The sequence below is a fragment of the Seriola dumerili genome, unplaced genomic scaffold (genome assembly GCF_002260705.1).
Source record: "Seriola dumerili isolate Sdu_G_001 unplaced genomic scaffold, Sdu_1.0 BDQW01000019.1, whole genome shotgun sequence".
Lineage (NCBI taxonomy): Eukaryota > Metazoa > Chordata > Actinopteri > Carangiformes > Carangidae > Seriola > Seriola dumerili.
The window spans coordinates 833,699-855,247 of NW_019174274.1; the positions used below are offsets into that span (position 1 = coordinate 833,699).

Consider the following 21,549-nt stretch of genomic DNA (forward strand, 5'->3'; position numbering starts at 1 on the left):
ACATGTTGTTTGTTAACAACCCAATGAATTTCATCAGATTATCGTGAGTTACTGCACCACAGACCAATTTCCTTTGGGTTCTATTATATTGTGGTGAACTGTAACTATTATCTGAGCGGATATACAGCAGTCTGGGTAAGAGGAAAATGGGGTTTTATTTTCTTTTGGCTTGAACTCACCCTGAAGGGTTTTCTCAACCATTCTCCTTTCCTCTGTCTCATACATCACCATCGTCTTTCTCCTGGATCCATTTCATGTTCCTGAATAGAATTGGAACAAAGTGAATTCAATACACTGCCGGCTCTACTGCTAAGGCAGGTCCTCCTGTCCTGAGTCCTGCTAAAGCAGCAGCAAAATGAGCTGCATTCATTGTACAATAACTAAAACAATAACTGAAATGTTCTCTCCTTCTGTCTCTTATATCCCATTTTTCTGCTATTTTCTTCTTCCCTCCTGTTTTACAACCTCCCCCCTCCTTCCTTCTCCCATTTTCTCTCTTCATCTTTGCATCAACGCCCCCCTTCATCCCTGCATGGTCTAGTGACTATAAACAGTTGGAAGTTTACTGCAAACACATCCAACAACCCCCAGCAGCCAGCCAACAAGGACGATCCCTCCTCCTTGCTGCAAGTTTCAATGAACAGGAAAAGCACTCCACGGTTTCATGAGGGACTTCAGGGTCATTAGTGTCCTTTGGTGCAGCTAAGGTGGCCGCCATAGATGTGAGATGACATTGTGAGTGAACTGAGCCGGGTCAGACAAACCTTTGTCTTGTGCACCTCATGCACAAACACACATTTTCAGTGTCTCTGTACCAACCTGAGACGTCACTTTGTGTGTTCAAGGACATGGTGTATTTCTGGGGCATTGTCCTGCTCAGTCATTCATGGGAACCCTGTCACTTATCCTTTGTGGCTTTGATTTAGATTTCTGCCAGCCACAGGAACACTGAGGTGGGGCTTCAGTTGTAACTGCAAACCTTTTGTTGTCCTGTTCCTGTTAGTCTATCAGCTGGGCCAATTAAATATGTATTTGTATCCGTTTCTGGATTTAGCAGCAGCTGAACTTTGCCCAAGTTTGGACCTGAAACCTAAATCTCACCTAACGCTGAGAGCACTCAGCACAAATTGGGTCTCAACTGAGATTTTTGTGTTTTTCTCAGGATGATTAACGTATATTAATCCTTCAGCCACTGTATGAGAGTAGCGGGCAGGAGGCCAAGGACCTCCTTAAGCTCACTCAGAGTTGCAGCAGTATGAATCTATTCTAAACACAATGGTTTAGCATTGTGAAATACATTCCAGTGCTGCTCTTTTGACTTTTCCTCAGGTGAAAGTACTTCAAAATCAGTGTTTTTTTTGACAGGGCACATTGACCTCAGAAAGGGGGGGGGGCTAAAGGCTCACTGGATTCCTCTCTTTGCATTCCACGTGTTATCTTTGCTTTGAGCAACAGTTTTGTCCAACCGCCTTTTCCTGAATCCTCATGGGAAAAAAGTCAGTTTTAATCAGCTTCTCCCCTTTTTCTCTTTCAGTCTTTGTTATTCAAATTGATCGTTTAGCTCCGAGCAATAAGTCACTCGCAAAACTGGACTTTCACCTTTCTAGCTCTGGTTTTATCTCTGCCTGTCTCTCATTCTCTCTTCCACTACGTTTCCTTTTTTTTTTTTCATTCATCCCTGTTTGCACTGTAAACGAAGCACATACAGACAGAGAAAATATGCACATGCACCAGGATTCACTGGAGTTTCTCGGGTCTGTACCACCTACCTGTTGCGAGGGGAGGTTGTAATTAAGATTAATGGAAAAAGAGCAATGGATTGAGCAAAGAGAGTAAATGAGTAAAGAGTGAAAGAAGGGAAGCGGTGAGAACAAAACCGGGAAGTTGAGCAAGATTCACCCCTCCCTTTTCTCCCATAATCCACCACCATTACTATTACCTCCCTCCCCCAGTGCACCCCTTTCCCTCACCGACACTATCACTCACCTGTCCAGTTTCACCCCACCCTGCCTCCCCTCCCCCAAACTCCTCCTCTCAAGGCAGGTGAGCCAGCTGGGGGTATAAAGGTATGGTAATGTGAAGAAACCTATCTTCTCTGCTCTGGGGAGTGCGGAAGACACAGGACGCAACAGGGCTGAGAGAGAGAGAGTGTGTGTGTGTGTGAGAGAGAGAGAGAGAGAGAGAGAGAGAGAGAGAGAGAGGCGGAGTAGGAAAGTTACAATTTAAAAAGACAATTGGATTGACTGCGCTCAGACTTGTGTTGCAACCATGGGGCTGGGAGTAAGTAATGGAACCTTGTCACATGTTTTTGCCTGTAAATTCTTTAGACTCAGGTTAAGATTATGTTTTTCCAGTTTTGAGCTGAGTTGTAGTCACAGGTTCTTGAGTAAACTTGACAGTTGTGGGTAGCCTGAAGTACTTTGTACCTTTAGTTTCAATATCTGCTGCACGGTTGTTGGAATTTTGGGAGCTTTTCAAATTAGTCGGATTGGAGATTTTTGGACAAAAAGAGGAAGTCTCAGGGCAATTTTTCCACTTGTGCTCAGTCTTATTCAGGAACTCATTTTGTCTCACTTTCTTCAATTCAGAGAGGGAAAGATGAGTACAAACTGGCGTCAACCTCAGATGGCGGGGAAAAGAAAAGCAAGAAAGGTAAAGGGCCCAAGAAGGATATGGACGATCTGAAGAAAGAAGTTGACCTGGTGAGTACACAAACAAAAATAAAACCTGTGTGTTTGTTTAGTAGCTTTACTTTAGTATTATATGTAAACACTCAAAAACTGCTTCTAAACCACTTGTAAAGAGTTTAACTGAAAGGAACAGGCGGTAAATAATAAGACCTGCTTCAACTTTACAACCAATACACATTGCTTGCCTCATACTTAATGACAGTCCTATTCAGTCTATGTTAATACTTTTGGACACTGTAAATCACAGCCATTGGTCACAGCAATGACACAGAGCGGCTGAGACCTCAGCACTAGTCACATGAGGTGTAGCTGTTTGCCCTGTATTTCATAGAGATTGCTACTTACACCACTGCATGTCCTGTCACATGTTATTAAGGAGTTCACAGGTATACTTAACTTCTAAATCATGCTTATCTAGATTGAGTTTCAGCGCTGAGACGTTCTGTTGTCATTACAGAGTTAAGCTTCTCAAAACATATGAACTAGTTCCTCTTTGCAGCTAGTAAACATCTATTATTCTGCTTCTGTTTTACTTTCAGACTCAGATCATGATTAGTTTAATTGGTAGGGCATTTGATGTCCAGCCACAGTCTGCACTGAACTGCTCTGGATGCATAGAGTTGTAAAGTTGCATACAAAGAGGTTTAGGTGGGATTGAAACGTCACGTGTAGATTAGTAGTTGACCAATTTCCACTGGTGTCAGCTTTTTCTCAGTCTGAATCTGTAACTGACTGAGGTCATTTCCCAAGGTCAGCAGGGCACTTGCTCTCTGTTCATCCCCAACTCAAGGAAAAGGTCTGATGAATAACTTCACACCACAAACTGTTCATGAATTAAATTAAATTAAATGTGCACTAGAGGCAGTTTATAGGTAGAAATGCATTTGTTTAAGTTGTTAAGTGTTGTTAAGTTCTTTCTTGTGGGAGAAGTTTGCTGTAACTTCTGTCAATTCTGTATTCGTCCACAAGCTACCTTTAAAATGTCTCGTTAAAAGACAGAGCGCCTTTAAACCTTGGTAGGATTGTGTCCTTGACAAGGTCAGTTAACAAGGAGGCAGATTCAGGTCTCATGTTCATCTCAAAGCACTAATAAGATATCAGTAAAGATGCCGTTTTAAAATATCCAACTAATGATTCAATAATATCAAAATAATTATTACAATTTTCTGTCATTTTTGCTCTATGATGTACTCTAGATGTTTGACTTTCACAAGGTCATTAAGTATAGATGGATGCTGTTAGTTTATTGCAGATGTGCTGTGTGTACCTTTTAAAAAAACTTTAAAAAAAAAACTACAATTACAATAGATTATGAATGTCATGTCTTGTTGCCATTTTTATAAGTAGTTATTTAATAACTGCAAGAGTCTCTGCACAATGTCATCCAGTAGGTCACAGAGTGCTGCAGGTTATTAGGTAATAAAACTCCCATCTAGGTGACATATTAATGATTATTACCCTTCATAGGACCTAACTAGATCTCAAAGTCCTGCCGCAGCTGAAGGACATATCAATGCCATAGCAACCGTATCGCCTGTCTGCCATAACCTCCCCAACTTAGCATATCATTGTCTGCAATTAACAGCAGGCACTGTCTCTAATGTGCCCCCCTGCTTTTGTAAGTGTATTTGTACATCTTGAGAAAGGCTTTTAGTTTAAAAAAAAGTTTGACTTTGGGAGCACAAGAAGGGCAACATCATATATTGATAATTCACAGGTTTCAGATTTGAACTGTGGTTAAAGAATAATAGTCTATTGGGCAGCAGTTGGTGGGTCATAAGGAGCCCATGAAGCTGACATGTTAATGATTAGTGCACCAGCATACTTGTATCATCATACAATTAAGTGAGGCACCAAAGTCCAGTTTAAGACAATAGAAACTATTTCCATAGCAACAAGAAGCAGCCGGTGATTTGCTAAAATGTGACCAACAGAAAAAGCTAAATATAGAATCCTGTTTAATGTAATCGATCGGTGTCCAGAATTTATTTCTTAAACTAGATTAAACTAGTTGAAGAAATGAGTTTGTGTGTGGCTGGCCATCCAAACTCGATCCAAATGCGTGTGTTTGTGAGGCGGAGAATCAAAGCCAGCGAAGAAATTTCCTCTACAGGCTTCAAAAGAACTGCTGACTAACAGTTAAAATAAGCAACAGTAGTTTGGAGCATGTGATAACACATTATGCATGGCACATTTGCTATGGAGCACTATGCCTGCTTATTATAATGTAAAACTGTGGCAGGACTGACAGAGCCATGCAGTCACACCAGTTTCTACACTGACTCTGAAGAGTGCATATAAATGTGAAAGGACTCACTTCAACCATTAAAAGCTGAGGACTTCACATTTTCAGTGGTCAAATGGATATTATGCAAATGTATAATTTCATACGGTATTTATATATATATATATATGTACTCCAGGCAGTGGGTGATTGGGACATGAAACTTTAATAAGGTCAGAGAGAACTTGTTTTTACATAATGTATTGGAACACTAAAGCCTCATTCGTTTATTCACTCATTCGTCAATCATTCAGTCATTCTAAATTAGCTAAGACCCAAGCTTATAGGAAACTTGATGGGTTGATTTTACTACAGATCATAAAATGGTAGCTTTAAACAAATAAACATGTTATTCATCAGACAGGCCAACGTAAAATCATAAGATCAAAAGATAATCACAGATATTTTCCATTCTGCAGATGATTACAACATGACACAGTTCCCATGTATATAATGACACATTGCATTTTTTCAGTTTGTAGTAAGCTGCATAACTTCTATTTCATGAAACAGAACAACAAATATTAACACCATACTGAAATGGACACTAAAATGAGATTATTATTCCTTCAGTGGTGTAGTCAGTACTATTTCAGTCACAACAAGAGTTTGTCACATATTTGAGATTAATATATCACAGAATCCAGTGTGGGCATCTTTACTTGGGATGTTTCACTCAATGGCAGTTTCTGTAAAGATGACAATACTTTGTTGTTCCACAGTATAAAAAATGAAAGGTGGGAGTCAGATATTATTGCAGCCCATCCAAATTATATTGAAAGAATCTCTATTCATTCACTCGCCGTAGGCGTTATTCAAAAAGCACCGTGTAGGCACATGGATTTGTCAGCTTTTCTCGTTGTTCATTGGCAGATCCACTTTTATTTGCATTTTCACCCATTTCTTTTTAAAAATATAAACACTTGAGCAGATAAACATAATGAAATTCATTGTGTTGATGTTGATGCATCTAAAGGAGTGAGCTCCACTCCGGGTGAGCTCCACCAAAACGTCAAACACATGAGCAATACACTCGGGAGCAAACAGCAGTATATCAGTTGGGTGACATTGATTGGGCTGGATGGACTGTTTGCTCACAGCAAACTGACTGTGTGGATGAGACTATACGTAACAGAGCTCATGTTGTGTTTAGCTGCGAGTTCTCAATCATCAGTAGACTCTAGTTTTACTCGAATGTCTGCTTTGACTAATCTTAAAGTCACGCTGTATGGACCAGCATGCATCCATAATCCTGATCGGATAGACGACTTTACCTTGTCATCTTTATGTTCCCAGTGTCCCTCTGGAGGACATGACAGGACATTTTTTAATCCTCAAAAGAGATAATATCTGCAGTTTTAAAACGACAGGGATTTTGGTTTGTTTTATGCAATGTCTCTCATTCTCTGTCTCTCTCTCTCTCTCTCTCTCTCTCTCTCTCTCTCTCTCTCTCTCTCTCCATAGGATGATCACAAGTTAACCTTGGATGAACTTCACAGGAAATATGGGACTGACCTAAGCAGGGTGAGCACTGAATGTGTGTGTGTGTGTGTTTATTCTTTAATGGGTGTGTGAGCCTATCGGAGTGATAGTTACTCACTGGAGTTGTTGTACAAGCTGCTGGTGATAGTTTCACAGAGGCAGATAAAACTGAAAGGCCAGGTCTGATCCTGCAGGACAAAGTGAGGTCACAAGCACAAAACTGCAGAGATATACTTCACACTTGTGGACATTTTGTCTGGTATTTATCTCAGAAGATTTAGCAGCATGTAAAACTTGTAAAGGGTCAGTTTACCAAATTACAAATAACATATTTTCTCTAGTCTTGAGTGGAACCTAGTGAAACTCTATCTCTTTTCTGTCTCAATGTGGAAGAAAGTAACATTTATAACATTGAAAAGCAACAGTTTTTGCCAGAAACAATGTCTCGTACGTTTGTCAGTTTATCTCCGCTGTGTTGAGATGGCAGCAGAAATCCTACTGACAAGATATTTCAAAAAACATGTCAAACTGTACAGAATGGAGGGAACTCAGCTGCTGCACAAAATGTTCTCCTCTCGGTTTTTCATCAAGCTAAGGACACACAGAATCCCATTACACAACACAATACAACCCCACAGTGGCCAAATGCTTGACTGATGGTGATTATCAGCTGAAATCTGATCTGTCTGAGTTTGCCCCAAAACAAAGACTTGATTCATGCAGGAAACACCATCTTATTGGCTCCACCGACAAGAAAAAAATGCAGCTTTTCACTTCTGGTATCTGTCCAAAGAGACTTTACTCTTAATTTTTTTTTTTTTTTTTTGCTGTGGAAGAAAATGTGACCTTGACCTTGTTGAAGTACGCACTGCCCATTGATAAGAGAGAAACAACCTGATTGTCCTATCATCATTGTTTATTATTATCACTCTTTTCATATCACAAGCTGTGGTTTACCACTAGCTTTATTTCTACCGTATAATTACACAGGATAAAATGAATGTAAGATGAAAAGAGGAGGCTGTAATTATAAGGTTACTGGGATCCTTCTTCCTCTGGAGGTGGTATCTTTTGGTTTTCTTCCAACCAAACTTAAATCCTTAGGTTGTAGTGGTGTACCTGTTCACCACATGAAATAGCTGAGCAGGAAACGTGGCTTTATCCTTCATCGTGTTTCCCTCCAGTAGCTTCTGAAGACATCTTTAGAGAAGCAAGGAAGAAAACTGGACTATCAGGTTTTCACACGGTGTACACTGTTTTGCTCCAGGCAAGACAGCACTGTTGCCTCTTCTATCTCTCTTTTTCTGTCAATCTGCATGTGCTTTTAGCCAATACAGTTAAACCTTTTCCTTTTTTTATATGTGTCTCTTTTTAGGGTCTTTCCGCCTCCAGAGCAAAAGAGATCCTGGCCCGAGATGGCCCGAACGCCCTCACCCCTCCTCCCACCACGCCTGAGTGGGTCAAGTTCTGCAAACAGGTAGAAGCCACTTCTTCGCATATTTAAATTTTTGGGGATGCAAATTCATTCATTGTAGCCAGTCAAACCAGCAAAGTCTTGAAACTTGAAGGTTATTTTACCTTGTTTCCAGCTGTTTGGCGGTTTCTCCATGCTGCTGTGGATCGGTGCCATCCTCTGTTTCCTTGCTTACGGTATCCAGGCTGCCTCAGAAGACGAACCTGCCAACGATAACGTAAGGAGGTTTTGTTTGTATGTAAATTTTAGAGTTAATAGCTCTGCAGACAAACTAACCAGCAATTGTTTCTCCCTTCCTGTAGTTGTACCTGGGTGTCGTGCTTTCTGCTGTCGTCATCATCACTGGTTGTTTCTCCTACTACCAAGAGGCCAAGAGCTCCAAGATCATGGACTCCTTCAAGAACCTGGTCCCACAGGTGAGTTAATTTACAGTTAAATACATTTTTTAATAGTCTCCAGTAGCTCAACATGTTGCTCAAATCAAATTTAAGATAAATCACCAAATATGCAAATATAGCAGTATTACTCCATCAGTGTTAGTGCACTGATGACACATTCTTCATTTATCACTCGGAATAAAAGCAAAACCTATATAGAAGGTTATGCTCCTTCTATATATGCTCAGAAATGGCCCCTGACATATGTCATCTTTTTTCTTACAGCAAGCCCTGGTCCTCCGAGACGGTGAGAAGAAGAGCATCAACGCTGAGGAGGTGGTGGTCGGAGATTTGGTGGAGGTGAAAGGTGGAGACAGGATCCCGGCCGATCTGAGAATCATCTCTGCTCACGGCTGCAAGGTCCGTACCTCAAAGACGTTTTGTTGTCACCTGACAGACAGTCTGATGTAGGAGTGGTGAGACTCCTGTCATTTTTCTATCTTCCCATTTTTGTTCAAGAGCTACAATACCAGTTGTTGTTTTTATCTTGTCCTCAAGAGAACATCTTCTCTTCTTTATCTTTGGTATTTCATTCTGTGTTTTATTTTTCTGCCTTCAGGTGGATAACTCCTCTCTGACTGGTGAATCAGAGCCCCAGACTCGTACTCCAGACTTCTCCAACGACAACCCGCTGGAAACCAGGAACATTGTTTTCTTCTCCACCAACTGTGTTGAAGGTAAACAACTAGTGGTTGGCACAGAAATCACAGTGTCAAAATGAATGAATGTACAATATTATTTAGATGAAATTTGTCCAAAGTTAAGCTCAAAATTGCAAACATCTAACTTTAAAAATGTCTTGCTCTCAGGTACTGCCAGGGGAGTCGTCATCAACACTGGAGACCGCACTGTCATGGGTCGTATCGCCACCCTGGCTTCCAGTCTGGAGGGCGGCAAAACTCCCATCGCTGTTGAGATCGAGCACTTCATCCACATCATCACTGGTGTGGCCGTCTTCCTGGGTGTTTCCTTCTTCGTCCTCTCACTCATCCTTGGGTACGGGTGGCTGGAGGCCGTCATCTTCCTCATCGGTATCATTGTCGCCAACGTGCCAGAAGGTCTCCTGGCTACTGTCACTGTGAGTCCTGGTGATTCTTGAGCATTAAATGTCCAGTTATTGATCCAAAAGATGACTCAACTCTTAACTAACCCAAGCAATCTCATCTCTAGGTGTGTCTGACTCTGACTGCTAAGCGTATGGCTAAGAAGAACTGCCTGGTGAAGAACTTGGAAGCCGTCGAGACCCTGGGCTCCACCTCCACCATCTGCTCGGACAAGACCGGCACCCTGACCCAGAACAGGATGACCGTGGCCCACATGTGGTTTGACAACCAGATCCACGAGGCCGACACCACCGAGAACCAGAGCGGGGCCTCCTTCGACAGGAGCTCACCCACCTGGGCTGCCCTGGCCAGAATCGCCGGGCTTTGCAACCGCGCCGTCTTCCTGGCTGAGCAGGGCAACGTTCCCATCCTGAAGGTAAAAAGCTTATTGTATGCATGTATGTATGTCTGCCTTTAACCTCTTGCAGTTACCAAACACCAAACGTTGTGCTCTAGTTAATCTCTTCTGATCGGCACAAAAGATTAAATAATTAATTTGGCTTTGGGTGTAACACCTGTATCTCTTTGTCCTGGCTATAAACAAGTACAGAGCTGAATTTACTGTTGTTTTCTCATGGAATATTTTCCTTTCTTAGAACATTATGTTGAACTGGATACTGGGGCTAGATGGAACATGAAATGCAGTGGCTGTGTGGGAGGTGTCTTGGCATTATGACTTGGCAAGGAACTTTTTGAATTCAGAAAAATGCAAATGCAGCCAAACTGCACTACAAATCTTTATAAAAGGCACTCAACATAATTAAAGGCTTTTTCAGAAATATGTAGCTGGTGCTATAGCAAGAGGTCGCCAGACAGACCCATTGATTTATTTCTTAATGAGTACTGGCAAGTATATTTCTTTTGAAGCTGCACAGCGGGGAAAAAAATAAATGTGGCAGGGTGAGCTTGTTATTGCAAAATAGCTTCCCAAGTATTTCTTTAAAAATTCATTGGATGAAGTATCCACTGTTGGTTGAATGGTGGTATTTTCTTCTGGAGTGGATCACTGAAACTTAAGCTGATCCAAAATGAACTAGATCATCTACCTACTGTGTTCTTCTTCATAGAGAGTGATGTTTATAAAGCCTCAGAGGCGGTAATTGTAAAAGTCTGAATGTAGATGAACAATAATCTTTTGTAGTTAGTGTTGTCTTATATCGACACAGCTCTTATTGTCAGTGTCTGCGGTCTTATTTTCAAATAATGTCACTTCCTGTAGAAATGCATAAATTGGTGGGAGGGGTCAGTGGTTCATCTTGGCTCTAAGTGTATGTAATATTTTCCTGTCTTTGTTACATTGGCTGTCATGTACAACAGACTACTCTTAACTCTTTTCTTTCAATCCACAGAGAGATGTAGCTGGTGACGCCTCAGAAGCTGCCTTGCTGAAGTGTATTGAGCTGGTATGTGGATCTGTTGGTGGCATGAGAGACAAGTACCCCAAGAATGCTGAGATCCCCTTCAACTCCACCAACAAATACCAGGTAAACAATCCATTTAGTTTCCAGCGCAGTTAAAACAGGCAAGCCTTGCATTGTGAGACGATATTTGAAGAGGGAAATGTTGATGTACTCCCCCTAGTGGTTGTCATCATTCACCTGTTTTTGACTGATGACAAAAAATCCATACCTGGATAGTTTTTTTTCAAATGGAGCTTTGCTTTATATAAATAACTGTTTACCATTCAAATCCAACCATCCTCTCGTCCCACAGCTTTCCATCCACAGGAACTCCACTCCCGGTGAGACCAAGCACCTGCTGGTGATGAAAGGAGCCCCAGAGAGGATTTTGGACCGCTGCTCCACCATCATGATTCAGGGCAAAGAGCAGACTCTGGATGAAGAGATGAAAGACGCTTTCCAGAATGCCTATGTTGAGCTGGGAGGACTTGGAGAGAGAGTACTGGGTACAACATAGCTCCACACTAAAAGCTATATCCTTGTATCTTTAATTAGTCGTTGGAGAAAAAGGAATCTGTGAACTCCTGACAAGCATTTTCTTCCTGTCTTATTCAGGTTTCTGTCATTTCAACCTGCCCGATGACCAGTTCCCAGAGGGCTTTGCTTTTGACACTGACGAGGTGAACTTCCCCACTGAGAACCTGTGCTTCATTGGCCTCATGTCCATGATTGACCCCCCTCGTGCCGCCGTGCCCGATGCTGTCGGCAAATGCAGGAGCGCTGGAATCAAGGTGTGAAACTGTCTTTTCAGGTGTCCGGTGTTTGTTGTCTGCAAGTTTCTGCAAGACAATGATTTATAAAACTCAACACAAAGATCTATAGCTCAAGTGTTTTGTTTCACCTCCTCCCCCCTCAGGTTATCATGGTCACAGGTGATCATCCAATCACAGCCAAGGCTATTGCTAAGGGTGTGGGTATCATCTCTGAAGGCAACGAGACTGTTGAGGACATTGCTGCCCGCTTGAATGTTCCAGTTTCAGAGGTCAACCCCAGGTTAGTGCTCTTACCAAGCTTTATTCAACTAGTTTTAATCATCTTCCCTCTTCCTTCTAAATGTGGCTTTTTAAGTAGCATAGTTGCCAATGTTTGCCTAATGCCAGTACTAATACGTGCAAAATTAAATCAGAGTTGGCCCTGCCATCCACTCAGCCAAAAAGGCTTTAATCATTTTATCACTGCAGACAAATAAATCTAGATGTGGCTCCGTGCTGGCGACTTTACGAATCCTTCATCAGCAAGTTTCAGTCTGTTTGTTCAGATCACAGTCAGACTGTAAACCCACAAACACCACATATAAAAAATACTGTCATCCTGGGCAGATTCCTCATCCCGGATGAGAAATGACAGCTGTCATTACAACATTACACTGTACTCTACCATGCCTCTGATATGATATTAAAAAATATGATTCACTGTCTGCAGTGAAGGTCTAATGTTTCTTCAGGTCCTGAAGAAGTGAAGCACTTCTAAATGTTTGCTGGCAGTGCATTCATTTTTCTTTTAATGGGTGCCAAGGCCGATAGTGTTTGGTATTTCCTGTTTACCCACTCCCCATGATTTTCTTTTTGTGCATCCTTAGTTTTACTCTCAGAAACAGGATGTAGGATCACAACTGTTGTCCTAATGCTGCTGTGCCTTCCTCTCCAGGGATGCCAAGGCCTGTGTTGTCCACGGTGGTGAGCTGAAAGAAATGTCCGCGGAGCATCTCGACGATGTGCTGAAATACCACACTGAAATCGTCTTCGCCAGAACCTCCCCTCAGCAGAAACTGATTATTGTGGAGGGTTGCCAGAGACAGGTATGTAAGACATTTTCACAGACACAAATTGGAATTAAAAGCTTTCAGAAATGTCTGTTGTCCTAGATTTTAGTTTTTACATGACTTTTTTTTCCTCTCTAGGGTGCCATTGTGGCTGTGACAGGTGATGGTGTGAACGACTCTCCTGCTCTGAAGAAGGCCGACATTGGCGTTGCCATGGGGATTGCTGGATCTGACGTGTCGAAGCAGGCTGCTGACATGATCCTGCTGGACGACAACTTCGCCTCCATCGTTACTGGAGTGGAAGAAGGTAAGAGCCACGGCGAGACTCATATCTGAAGACATGGGGAAGTGCAAACTGTAACAAGCAAAATGGATTTTAGCATTTTTCTCACAATATTAATTTCTAAATAACTTTGTCAGGTCGTCTGATCTTTGACAACTTGAAGAAGTCCATCGCCTACACTCTGACCAGTAACATCCCTGAGATCACACCCTTCCTCCTCTTCATCATCGCCAACATCCCTCTGCCCCTGGGAACCGTCACCATCCTCTGTATCGACCTGGGAACTGACATGGTGAGCTCTTTGACTGAGGGCATGAGAGACTATCTTGTTTCTTGACAACATAAAAGTCATTATGGGAGCAAACCTGTCCACCAAAGTGATAAAATAAAGATACATTATGTGAATTTGCATATGTTATTTACTTCATTTACTTCCATTTTCTTACTTTATAATTACTTGTTGTCTCCCAGGTCCCCGCCATCTCCCTGGCTTATGAAGCAGCTGAGAGCGACATCATGAAGAGGCAGCCCAGAAACCCCAAAACAGACAAACTGGTGAACGAGAGGCTCATCAGCATAGCCTACGGACAGATCGGTAAGTACACCTCACGATATTCAGTTAATAAATCAGTGATTTATCCATCCATTATCTTTGCTGTACGACAAAGTGCGAGAAGCTGTGTATTATAGCGTGAACAGTATCCTATATTAATAATATGTAATAAGTTCTCACCTCAAACTTTGTCAGTGTTGGTTGTTGTTGGTATTGGGAAACGAAACATAACGTCTCCTTCATTGTGACTGATATGTAAGGGTAGAAGTGATTGGCATTATTTGGCTCTAATTTGAATTTATGGAAGCACAATGCTGTGTCTAATAAAAAACGTTCTAAAATTAAACTTTCTCTTGTCCTCTGTTAGGTATGATGCAAGCCACAGCTGGGTTCTTCACGTACTTTGTGATCCTGGCTGAAAATGGCTTCCTCCCCATGGACCTGCTGGGGATCAGAGTCCATTGGGATGACAAATATGTAAATGACCTGGAAGACAGCTACGGACAGCAGTGGGTCAGTAATACCAATGTTTTGAATCATGAGCAGTAGTTCTTATAAGCAAAAATTAATGGTTCTTTTAAAATTCAAGAGAAGAGAAGAAGTGCTAAGTTGTTTTCATTTTCTATCTCCCAGACATACGAGCGCAGAAAGATCGTAGAGTTCACCTGCCACACAGCTTTCTTCGCCAGTATTGTGGTCGTCCAGTGGGCCGATCTGATCATCTGTAAGACCAGGAGGAACTCCATCATTCAGCAAGGAATGAAGTATGTGCACTTGGAAATATATAACCTCAGAGTATATATCTGTATAAAGAGAATCAAATACCAAAACATCTAAGTGGGATATTTTAAAGTATAATTATGGTTATTTTGTGGCTCCAGATATTTCTGAGGGGAATATTTACTGGTTTAAAAGTGGTCATTACAGCATTAATCACAGTGAAGAAGAACATTCTCAAGCTAATAAAAGTAACAGATATTAATTAACTTGTTCTTCACTTCCACAGGAACCGCATCCTCATCTTTGGTCTATTTGAGGAGACAGCTCTGGCTGCTTTCCTGTCATACTGCCCGGGCATGGACGTTGCCCTAAGAATGTACCCCCTCAAGTGAGTGTCCAGCCATGATTTTACATCCACTACCTTCTGTAATTACAGAACTATCTTTGAGCTACTGTAAATGCACATGTTGGCTTTCGCTGAAGGTTTTCTCTGCATCTCCTCTGAATATCTGGTTTCTGTTCATATATACATGGGAATTTATCAGCACAGTATACAAGTATGAAGTTTAAATTAGTAATCTGTGAAATCCTATTTATGTTGTCAATTCACCAATATTCACTGCATTTCCCAGAGATCAGTCGTCAATCAGTCAGTGCAGCCAGTGCTGTGACACTGTTTAACTCCCCTGATGATGAAGTTTGAGTGGTGCTGTTATAGTCTTATTTTCTTATTGAAAAAGTTGGATATTATCTAGTGTCACTGGTAATTCCCACTTCAGGGGCAGAAGAGTTACAGAACTAATGAGACTCTTTTCAACAGAGAAATAGAGGAAGCAGTAAAGACTCGTTCAGCTCATTAGCTCAGGAGTTTCACACTCAGCTCGTCTCCTTGTTGTCATCTTCCGCTTCTCCTGCTTCTGCTCTCCTCCTCACCATCTTTTCATTTGGTCCCAATGCTTTAGTCTCCTCTACTTGTCTTTCTCTCCTTCCTCACCCACCCACTCACCTGTTTCTTAGGTGACTGCTGATGTTTGACTAACCTAGGCTTCTCTTTCCCTCTGTCTGAGTCTGCGTATCCTCCCAGACTTTGTCCTCCTGTCCCTATTTCTGTCTCGTCTGCCTTCTGTGTTTGTGTTCTTCTATCTTTTTTATTTCTGTCTTTACCTCTGAGGTTCTCTCTCTCACTATGTAATTAGATGTGACTTGGAAAGGTACTTATTGCAATGGAAAATCCAACATTTGCAGAATATGACAGCATTTACAGGCTAAATCAATCACTTAATGGTACTGTTATTGTTTCCTTTCCTTTTAAGACTCTTTTTAGATTCTAGATTCTCTTTCTACATTTTTAACCATATTGTAGCAGTTTGAAGATTTTTCAAAATGGCTGTATCTGTCATGACATTTCGAGCAGTGCATTATCAGTATTATCAGTTTCATTGTTGTCAGCAGAGAGGACACTCAAAGAGATGAGGAGAATACATCCTCAGCCCAGAATCCTCACATTAAACATATCAAACATGCTCGGCCTCATTTTGCTTACAACAAGCTTCTGAATTAATTCTAGTAGGTCGGTCTCAAAAGCCTAATGCTCACCCCTGAAGCTTTTCATATGTGAAATTTCAGCCAAACATAATGGCATTAAAGTCTCTCAAACAGGCCTGGAGGAGTGCTCTTATATTTTTTGTCACATGTCTGTCTGTCCCTCCATACTTTAGGCCATGTTGGTGGTTCTGTGCCTTCCCCTACTCCCTCCTCATCTTCCTGTATGATGAAGCCAGAAGATATATACTCAGACGCAACCCAGGCGGTAAGACCTTTTCTGACTGTTTTTACTTTTGTATGATGCATTTCTTTTGTCTCAAAGTTGAAAACAAGGATGTCTTTTTTTCTTTGCTCATGGAAAGTTGACATGGTTTTATCAGGATGGTGACAATTAATTCTGAAAACACTGGTAAACACTTAATTAGTGTTGCCATGACACCAGATGTTTTACTTCAATACTGAAAATGAAAGTGTATTTTTGTAATAATTATAAGAAAACGATACTTTATTAGCCAAACCGTCCACCAAATTACACTGAAAATGTTGTATAGTTTAGACAGACATGTGAGATAGAAAACATGACCTCAGCAGAGAGATATAGAAGTATTAAAATAATGTTGCGATAGAAAGAAAATGTATACAAACTATGACACACTGTATGATGCTTAAGACAGAGCAATAGCTGTGGTAGCTTATTGAATGCACAGGATAAAACACAGGTGTACATGTGTTTAGCATGAGCACTGTAAGTCCCCCTGTGTCTATTTTTGTGTCTGGTGCATTTTTTCTGTTGCCACTGCCACAACCGCGTCTCCACACACACCAGTGAACTATGGCAGATAACAGGGGGCAGTGGGATTTGAACCCTCAAACCCTGCCCATTGTTAATGCCTCATTCCATCCACAGAGCTGAGCAGAACCTGCATGCAGCGCTGGCTCTGATACCTTAATGTTTGTGTATGCGTGTGTGTGTGTGTGTGTGTGTGACAGAGTGTGTGTGCGCTTCATCTGAGCCCCACAGCACAGATCAGTGAACATCTCATTGCTCATCCGTGGTGAATAATGTGTTACAATCAGACACAAAAAAACAAGTTAAAGTGACATTTTCAAACAACTTCTGGAAGAAATAGAAAAGCGGATGAATAAAAAATAACATGTAAACAGATTTAGACATTTTTTTAGTTAAAAAGAAATCTAAGAAAGTGATATTTTTCCTCTGTGAGCATGGCCCAAAGCTAACTCTCTTCCAGATTATTTTCAACCCTGGGTTTTAAAAGTGGAAACCATGATTCCAGCCCAGCTATTTTTTTTACTGCTGTGAAACACAAATATCCTCTGTGTTGAAGCCTGAAAATAAAATGTAGCTTTGGGCTCAGTGGGGAAAGCATCAGCACATTGGAACCACACTGACTTCTAATACAGTTTTATTCGATTATGTATACATCTAATGATATAGAGCAACTGTGAGACAAAAATGCCAAAACCTGCTTGTCCCTGCAGGACAAATCTCTTAATGATGTTATGAAGAAAGTCATGGCGGCATTTGCTCTAAATTAAGGAAGTTACTTGCTCAGGCTCTCCAGTCCGGTCTAATTTTTTGGATTTGCTGTCAGGCAACATGAGGGATAATTTCATCATGCAGCCTGACTGCAAAGTTAAAGGCCTCAACATTTTTAGATCCACCTCCTATACCCTTTCTAACCTTTTATAAATTTGACCGCTAATAAACATCCCAAAACTCTGACCTTAATCCTGTCTCCTTTGGTTTCTAGGTTGGGTTGAACAGGAGACATACTACTGAGTCAACACAGCACATTCACGGAGGGAGCAGTCAGTGTTTCATTGTTATTTACTGCCATGTTACATATCTGTCTGACATAGTCAGACCCCAAAAACACAAAACATGGATAAATTAAGAATATCTTGATGTATATGTCATTCACAATAAAACATTTCTGTACCATTGTACACTAATGCTGCTTGGACATTTTGTTTCTTTTTGCACACACTTTTCTTGTTTATCTCTCTGACACATGGGGGGTGAAAACAGTATTTCACTGGATGTTGTTTGAAGGTTCAGTAGATACGTACCAGTGAGTCAGGTCCGGTGACCCATGCAGTGGGATTATCTACCTCAACAGCTCTGCTGTCAGATAAAGAGAGAAAGAATTACTTTCACTATGTAAATTAAATTAGTAGTGACTGAACTGCAGAATTTAAAACCATCACATACAAAACCAACAGCTCCCATATCCATCAAACCTTTCTCACTTCTAGTATATCAAAAACAGAAAATTAAATCAAATTGTTGTGTTAGATTTGCGATGTGTGATCAAAGTAAATAACTAATCATCAGAATGAAAGTCTGTTAATTTTCTCTTGATTGACAAATCAGTTAATAAACCAATCATGCCAGCGTTATCTGGTGCTACATTGGATTTTTTTTTTAACCTTATTTTGCGAGAATTTTATCTTTACCCGCCAGCTATTAGGGACAAGCATGTCAGATCAATGTGTGTCTGTGTGTGTGTGTCCATTATCTCAAGAGCCAGTCTGCCACATTGGTGTTTGCGATGGATTGCTCTGTTGACCGCTAATGCAAAGAGGCCCTGAGTGAAAATTAACTGAGACCACTCTAGTGCTATCTACTTTGTGTTTACCCTGGTCATTATGAATGCCCCCTTCTACCCCAATCCCTCTTAATGTGTGTGTGTGTCTGTGTGTACATGGTATCCCATCATCATGCCAACCTGGTCGCAGATGGCCAGTTTCACACACACTTAGGAAATACTAGAACAGCAGAATAGTACCAGGAAGTGTGGGTTTTCTTTTGTCAGAACAGTGCATGCTGCCAAATTGAGGCTGAATGAACCAACCAATCAGGTTTTTCTCCTTCCAACTTCACAGCAGAGGGAGCTAGCGTAAGACAGACTGCAAGTCACCAAACAAAAGGATGGAGGGATGTAGACAAAGTAGGAAGAAAAGGAAAGAAAGAGGGAGGGAGAAAGAATGGGGTTGACGGATGGTGAGAAAAGTGAATCGATATGATAAAGAAGAAGGAAGAGTCGGAGCAGGAGAACAACAAACATTGGCGTGATATAGAGCACATTTTCAAGATGTAATTAATCATCTTATTATGGATTGGATGCATAAACTGTTGTTTCTTTGCTTCTTCAGTAATATTTTTCTGACGAGCTGTCATGTCGATAAAGCAATTGAGATGAGATGACTCGAGAGGGAAGAGAGAGAGAGAGAGAGAGAGAGAGAGAGAGAGAGGCAGCAGACAGAGACTAACATTATCATGCCTTCATCCTTCGTTCACAAGCAGGGCCCCTGAACGTGCCTGTTGCTATGGCAACTCATTTGAGAGCCCTCTCTCTCTCTCTCTCTCTCTCTCTCTCTCTCTCTCTTCAACATCTAAATAAAATCTAGGCTATTTATAGAGCAACACTGGCAACACGTGTGCTCCACTGATCACACATACATGGATGTGAATACACTCACCAAAACAAAAATACAGTATACTGACTGTACGTGTAGATGCACCTACACATGTACATGTATGAACACATGCACACGTACTCCTCCACAACTCCAGGGCTTGCTGCTGTGTGTCCATCTGTGAATGAAGTCCACCTGTGGTTTTGTTTGTTTACTCCTGATTTATTCTAATTTAAGAAGTAGGTTATGTAAACCTAAATAGATATAAGAAAGGAGGGCTAGACAAACAAAGCAAGGAGCATGTGTGTGTGTGTGTGTGTGTGTGTGCGTGCGTAAAAAATGAACTCTTCGCTGAAGCCTCGCGGTGAAATCTTCCCATTGCTGTTTGATCTATCTCAGGTTTATCCTGTCACTCGGTGCAGAGTGCTCTCCAGGCCAACTGATAAGGTCTATTAGAATATACAGGCAGGCAGACAGTGAGCGATACGGTCCACCTATCAGGATACAATAGCACTCCAATGGCAGGCTCATGCTGCACAGGTCTACTTCATGGTTGAAGAGGTCACTTTCAAAACGTAATCTATTACAGCCTGCTGGTTAAAGCTGCAGACGGGAGTGCAATGCAGGGAATTTGTTACATTTGGCAAATACTGAGATTAGAAACTTGGGTTATCTTATTACAGGTTTGGCTTCAAGCTATATAAAGTATAAAGCTCTGGGTAGGTTTGCATGATGCATTAAAGGCTGAAACTCATGTTACTCTGTCTGTACATAGAATAAGAAGTGGATGAATGTTTCTGATTTCAGGCTTAGATCCAGGGATGAAAGACTAAATCTCTCATTTGTATTGAGGGATGAAAGGGTTTAAGAGCTCCTGGAACAGATGCAAATAGCCATAAGTGTGCTGTTGCCTGGGTACAGAACAGCTAAACTTGCTAGCACAGCTGCAATGTGATAATCAATGGGGTCTCTCGGTGAGGGAGCTCAAGGGCCAGAGAGCATCCTGGTGCCAGCATGGATTCAGAGTTCCACAGTGGTGACAGAAATATGTTATAGGAAACAATAAGAAAGGGCTCCACTGGTCAGGGGAAGAGGAGGAATACTTTGATGGGGCCCCAGAGCTACAGGGGGCCCATACATGTTGTGGAAGCTCAAGCAGCACTTGTGACATTTTGGTGTCATAAAACAACTAAACAGATGCTTTAGTTTTGTTTGTCGATAGTGCCAAAACACATGGCTGACCTGGTAACGCACTGCTTCTAAGCATCTATACCAAAAGCGGTGTATCTATAGTGTTACATATAAACCTGCTTTTGCAGCTCTGCATTTAGAAGCAGTTCAGAAGTTGGCTGTCCGCTATCAGCACGCAACAACCTTGTCAAAGCAGCAGGGGAAAGGAGGTGTCGGTGAACCCAGCTGTTAAGGCGGGTGAGATGTAGATGAATCAGTGAGTGTGTGTGTGCGTGTGTGTGGCAGAGTTGGGTGCGGTGGGCTGAGTTTTAATAGGAGAGCAGTAAGGCTGAAATTTAAAAGAATAGTTCCACATTTTGAGAAATGCTTCCTTGATGAATTTTATGAGAGGATTGATACAACTCATGTATAGTAAATGTGAAACAACGGGTTAGCTTAACTTAGCACAAAGACTGGAAACTGGGGGAAACAGGTAGCCTGGCTCTGTTAGAAGTTAACAAAATCCATTGATCAGCACCTCTAAAACTCACTATAAAACATCTTATATTTAGTGTAACGTTGAAATGACAATTAATTGTTTTGGACTTCTCATAAAATGTTGTTTTTATGCCTCAGTTTAGTTATGAATTTAAAAAAAATCAGATATACAAATTTGAGCTTTCTGGGTGATAAGCAGATTTCATTACCTTGCACAGAGCCTTGCTAGCTTTTCCATGTGGTTCTAGTATTTGTGCTAAGCTAAGCTAACTGGGTTTCCCAAAAAGTTGTACTATTCCTTTAAGAAATATAGAACTATTACTTTTAACACAGGGGATTAGAAAATGTGTATTATTTTTCTCAAATTGCTGCATCATCATCACTTGTTTTTTTCCAATGTTATAAATGTTTTTTTACTGCAATATTTTCATAGGTATTGATAATTTGATTGATTTTGGTGAACGAGTGTGTCCGTGTGTGTGTGTGTGTGTGTGTGTGTGTGATGCATGGCATGCTTAAAAAAAAACCCCAAAAAAAACGCCCAGTAATGGCGGACGCCCCGCCTCCATCCGTGGGGTTACCATGGCAAACGGTGTCGACGTCACAATGGAAGGAACGCCGTCTATAAGTATTGGAGGGTCTGCCGC

General features: G+C 41.4%; 1 protein-coding gene across 1 annotated transcript; it reads left to right on the forward strand.

Moving 5' to 3' along the window:
• The first annotated feature begins 2,090 nt into the window (after positions 1-2,090).
• LOC111233654 (sodium/potassium-transporting ATPase subunit alpha-1) lies at positions 2,091-17,767 on the forward strand. The gene is made up of 23 exons (XM_022761526.1): positions 2,091-2,280; positions 2,589-2,702; positions 6,439-6,498; positions 7,832-7,933; positions 8,046-8,147; positions 8,233-8,346; positions 8,593-8,727; positions 8,927-9,044; positions 9,177-9,445; positions 9,538-9,846; positions 10,820-10,954; positions 11,184-11,376; positions 11,486-11,661; positions 11,787-11,923; positions 12,578-12,728; positions 12,831-12,999; positions 13,113-13,267; positions 13,447-13,570; positions 13,896-14,041; positions 14,162-14,292; positions 14,535-14,636; positions 15,967-16,058; positions 17,566-17,767. Exons 1-23 carry the CDS (start codon positions 2,269-2,271, stop codon positions 17,592-17,594), a joined length of 3,075 nt encoding a protein of 1,024 aa, XP_022617247.1. The 5' UTR covers positions 2,091-2,268; the 3' UTR covers positions 17,595-17,767.
• The last annotated feature ends 3,782 nt before the right edge of the window (positions 17,768-21,549 follow it).

Bases quoted from the DNA above. Each gene is read 5' to 3' on its own strand.
- LOC111233654 (XM_022761526.1), top strand. The intron at 6,499-7,831 runs GTGAGCACTGAA...GTCTCTTTTTAG, and splicing joins ATGGGACTGACCTAAGCAGG to GGTCTTTCCGCCTCCAGAGC. The intron at 13,000-13,112 runs GTAAGAGCCACG...TAACTTTGTCAG, and splicing joins CGTTACTGGAGTGGAAGAAG to GTCGTCTGATCTTTGACAAC.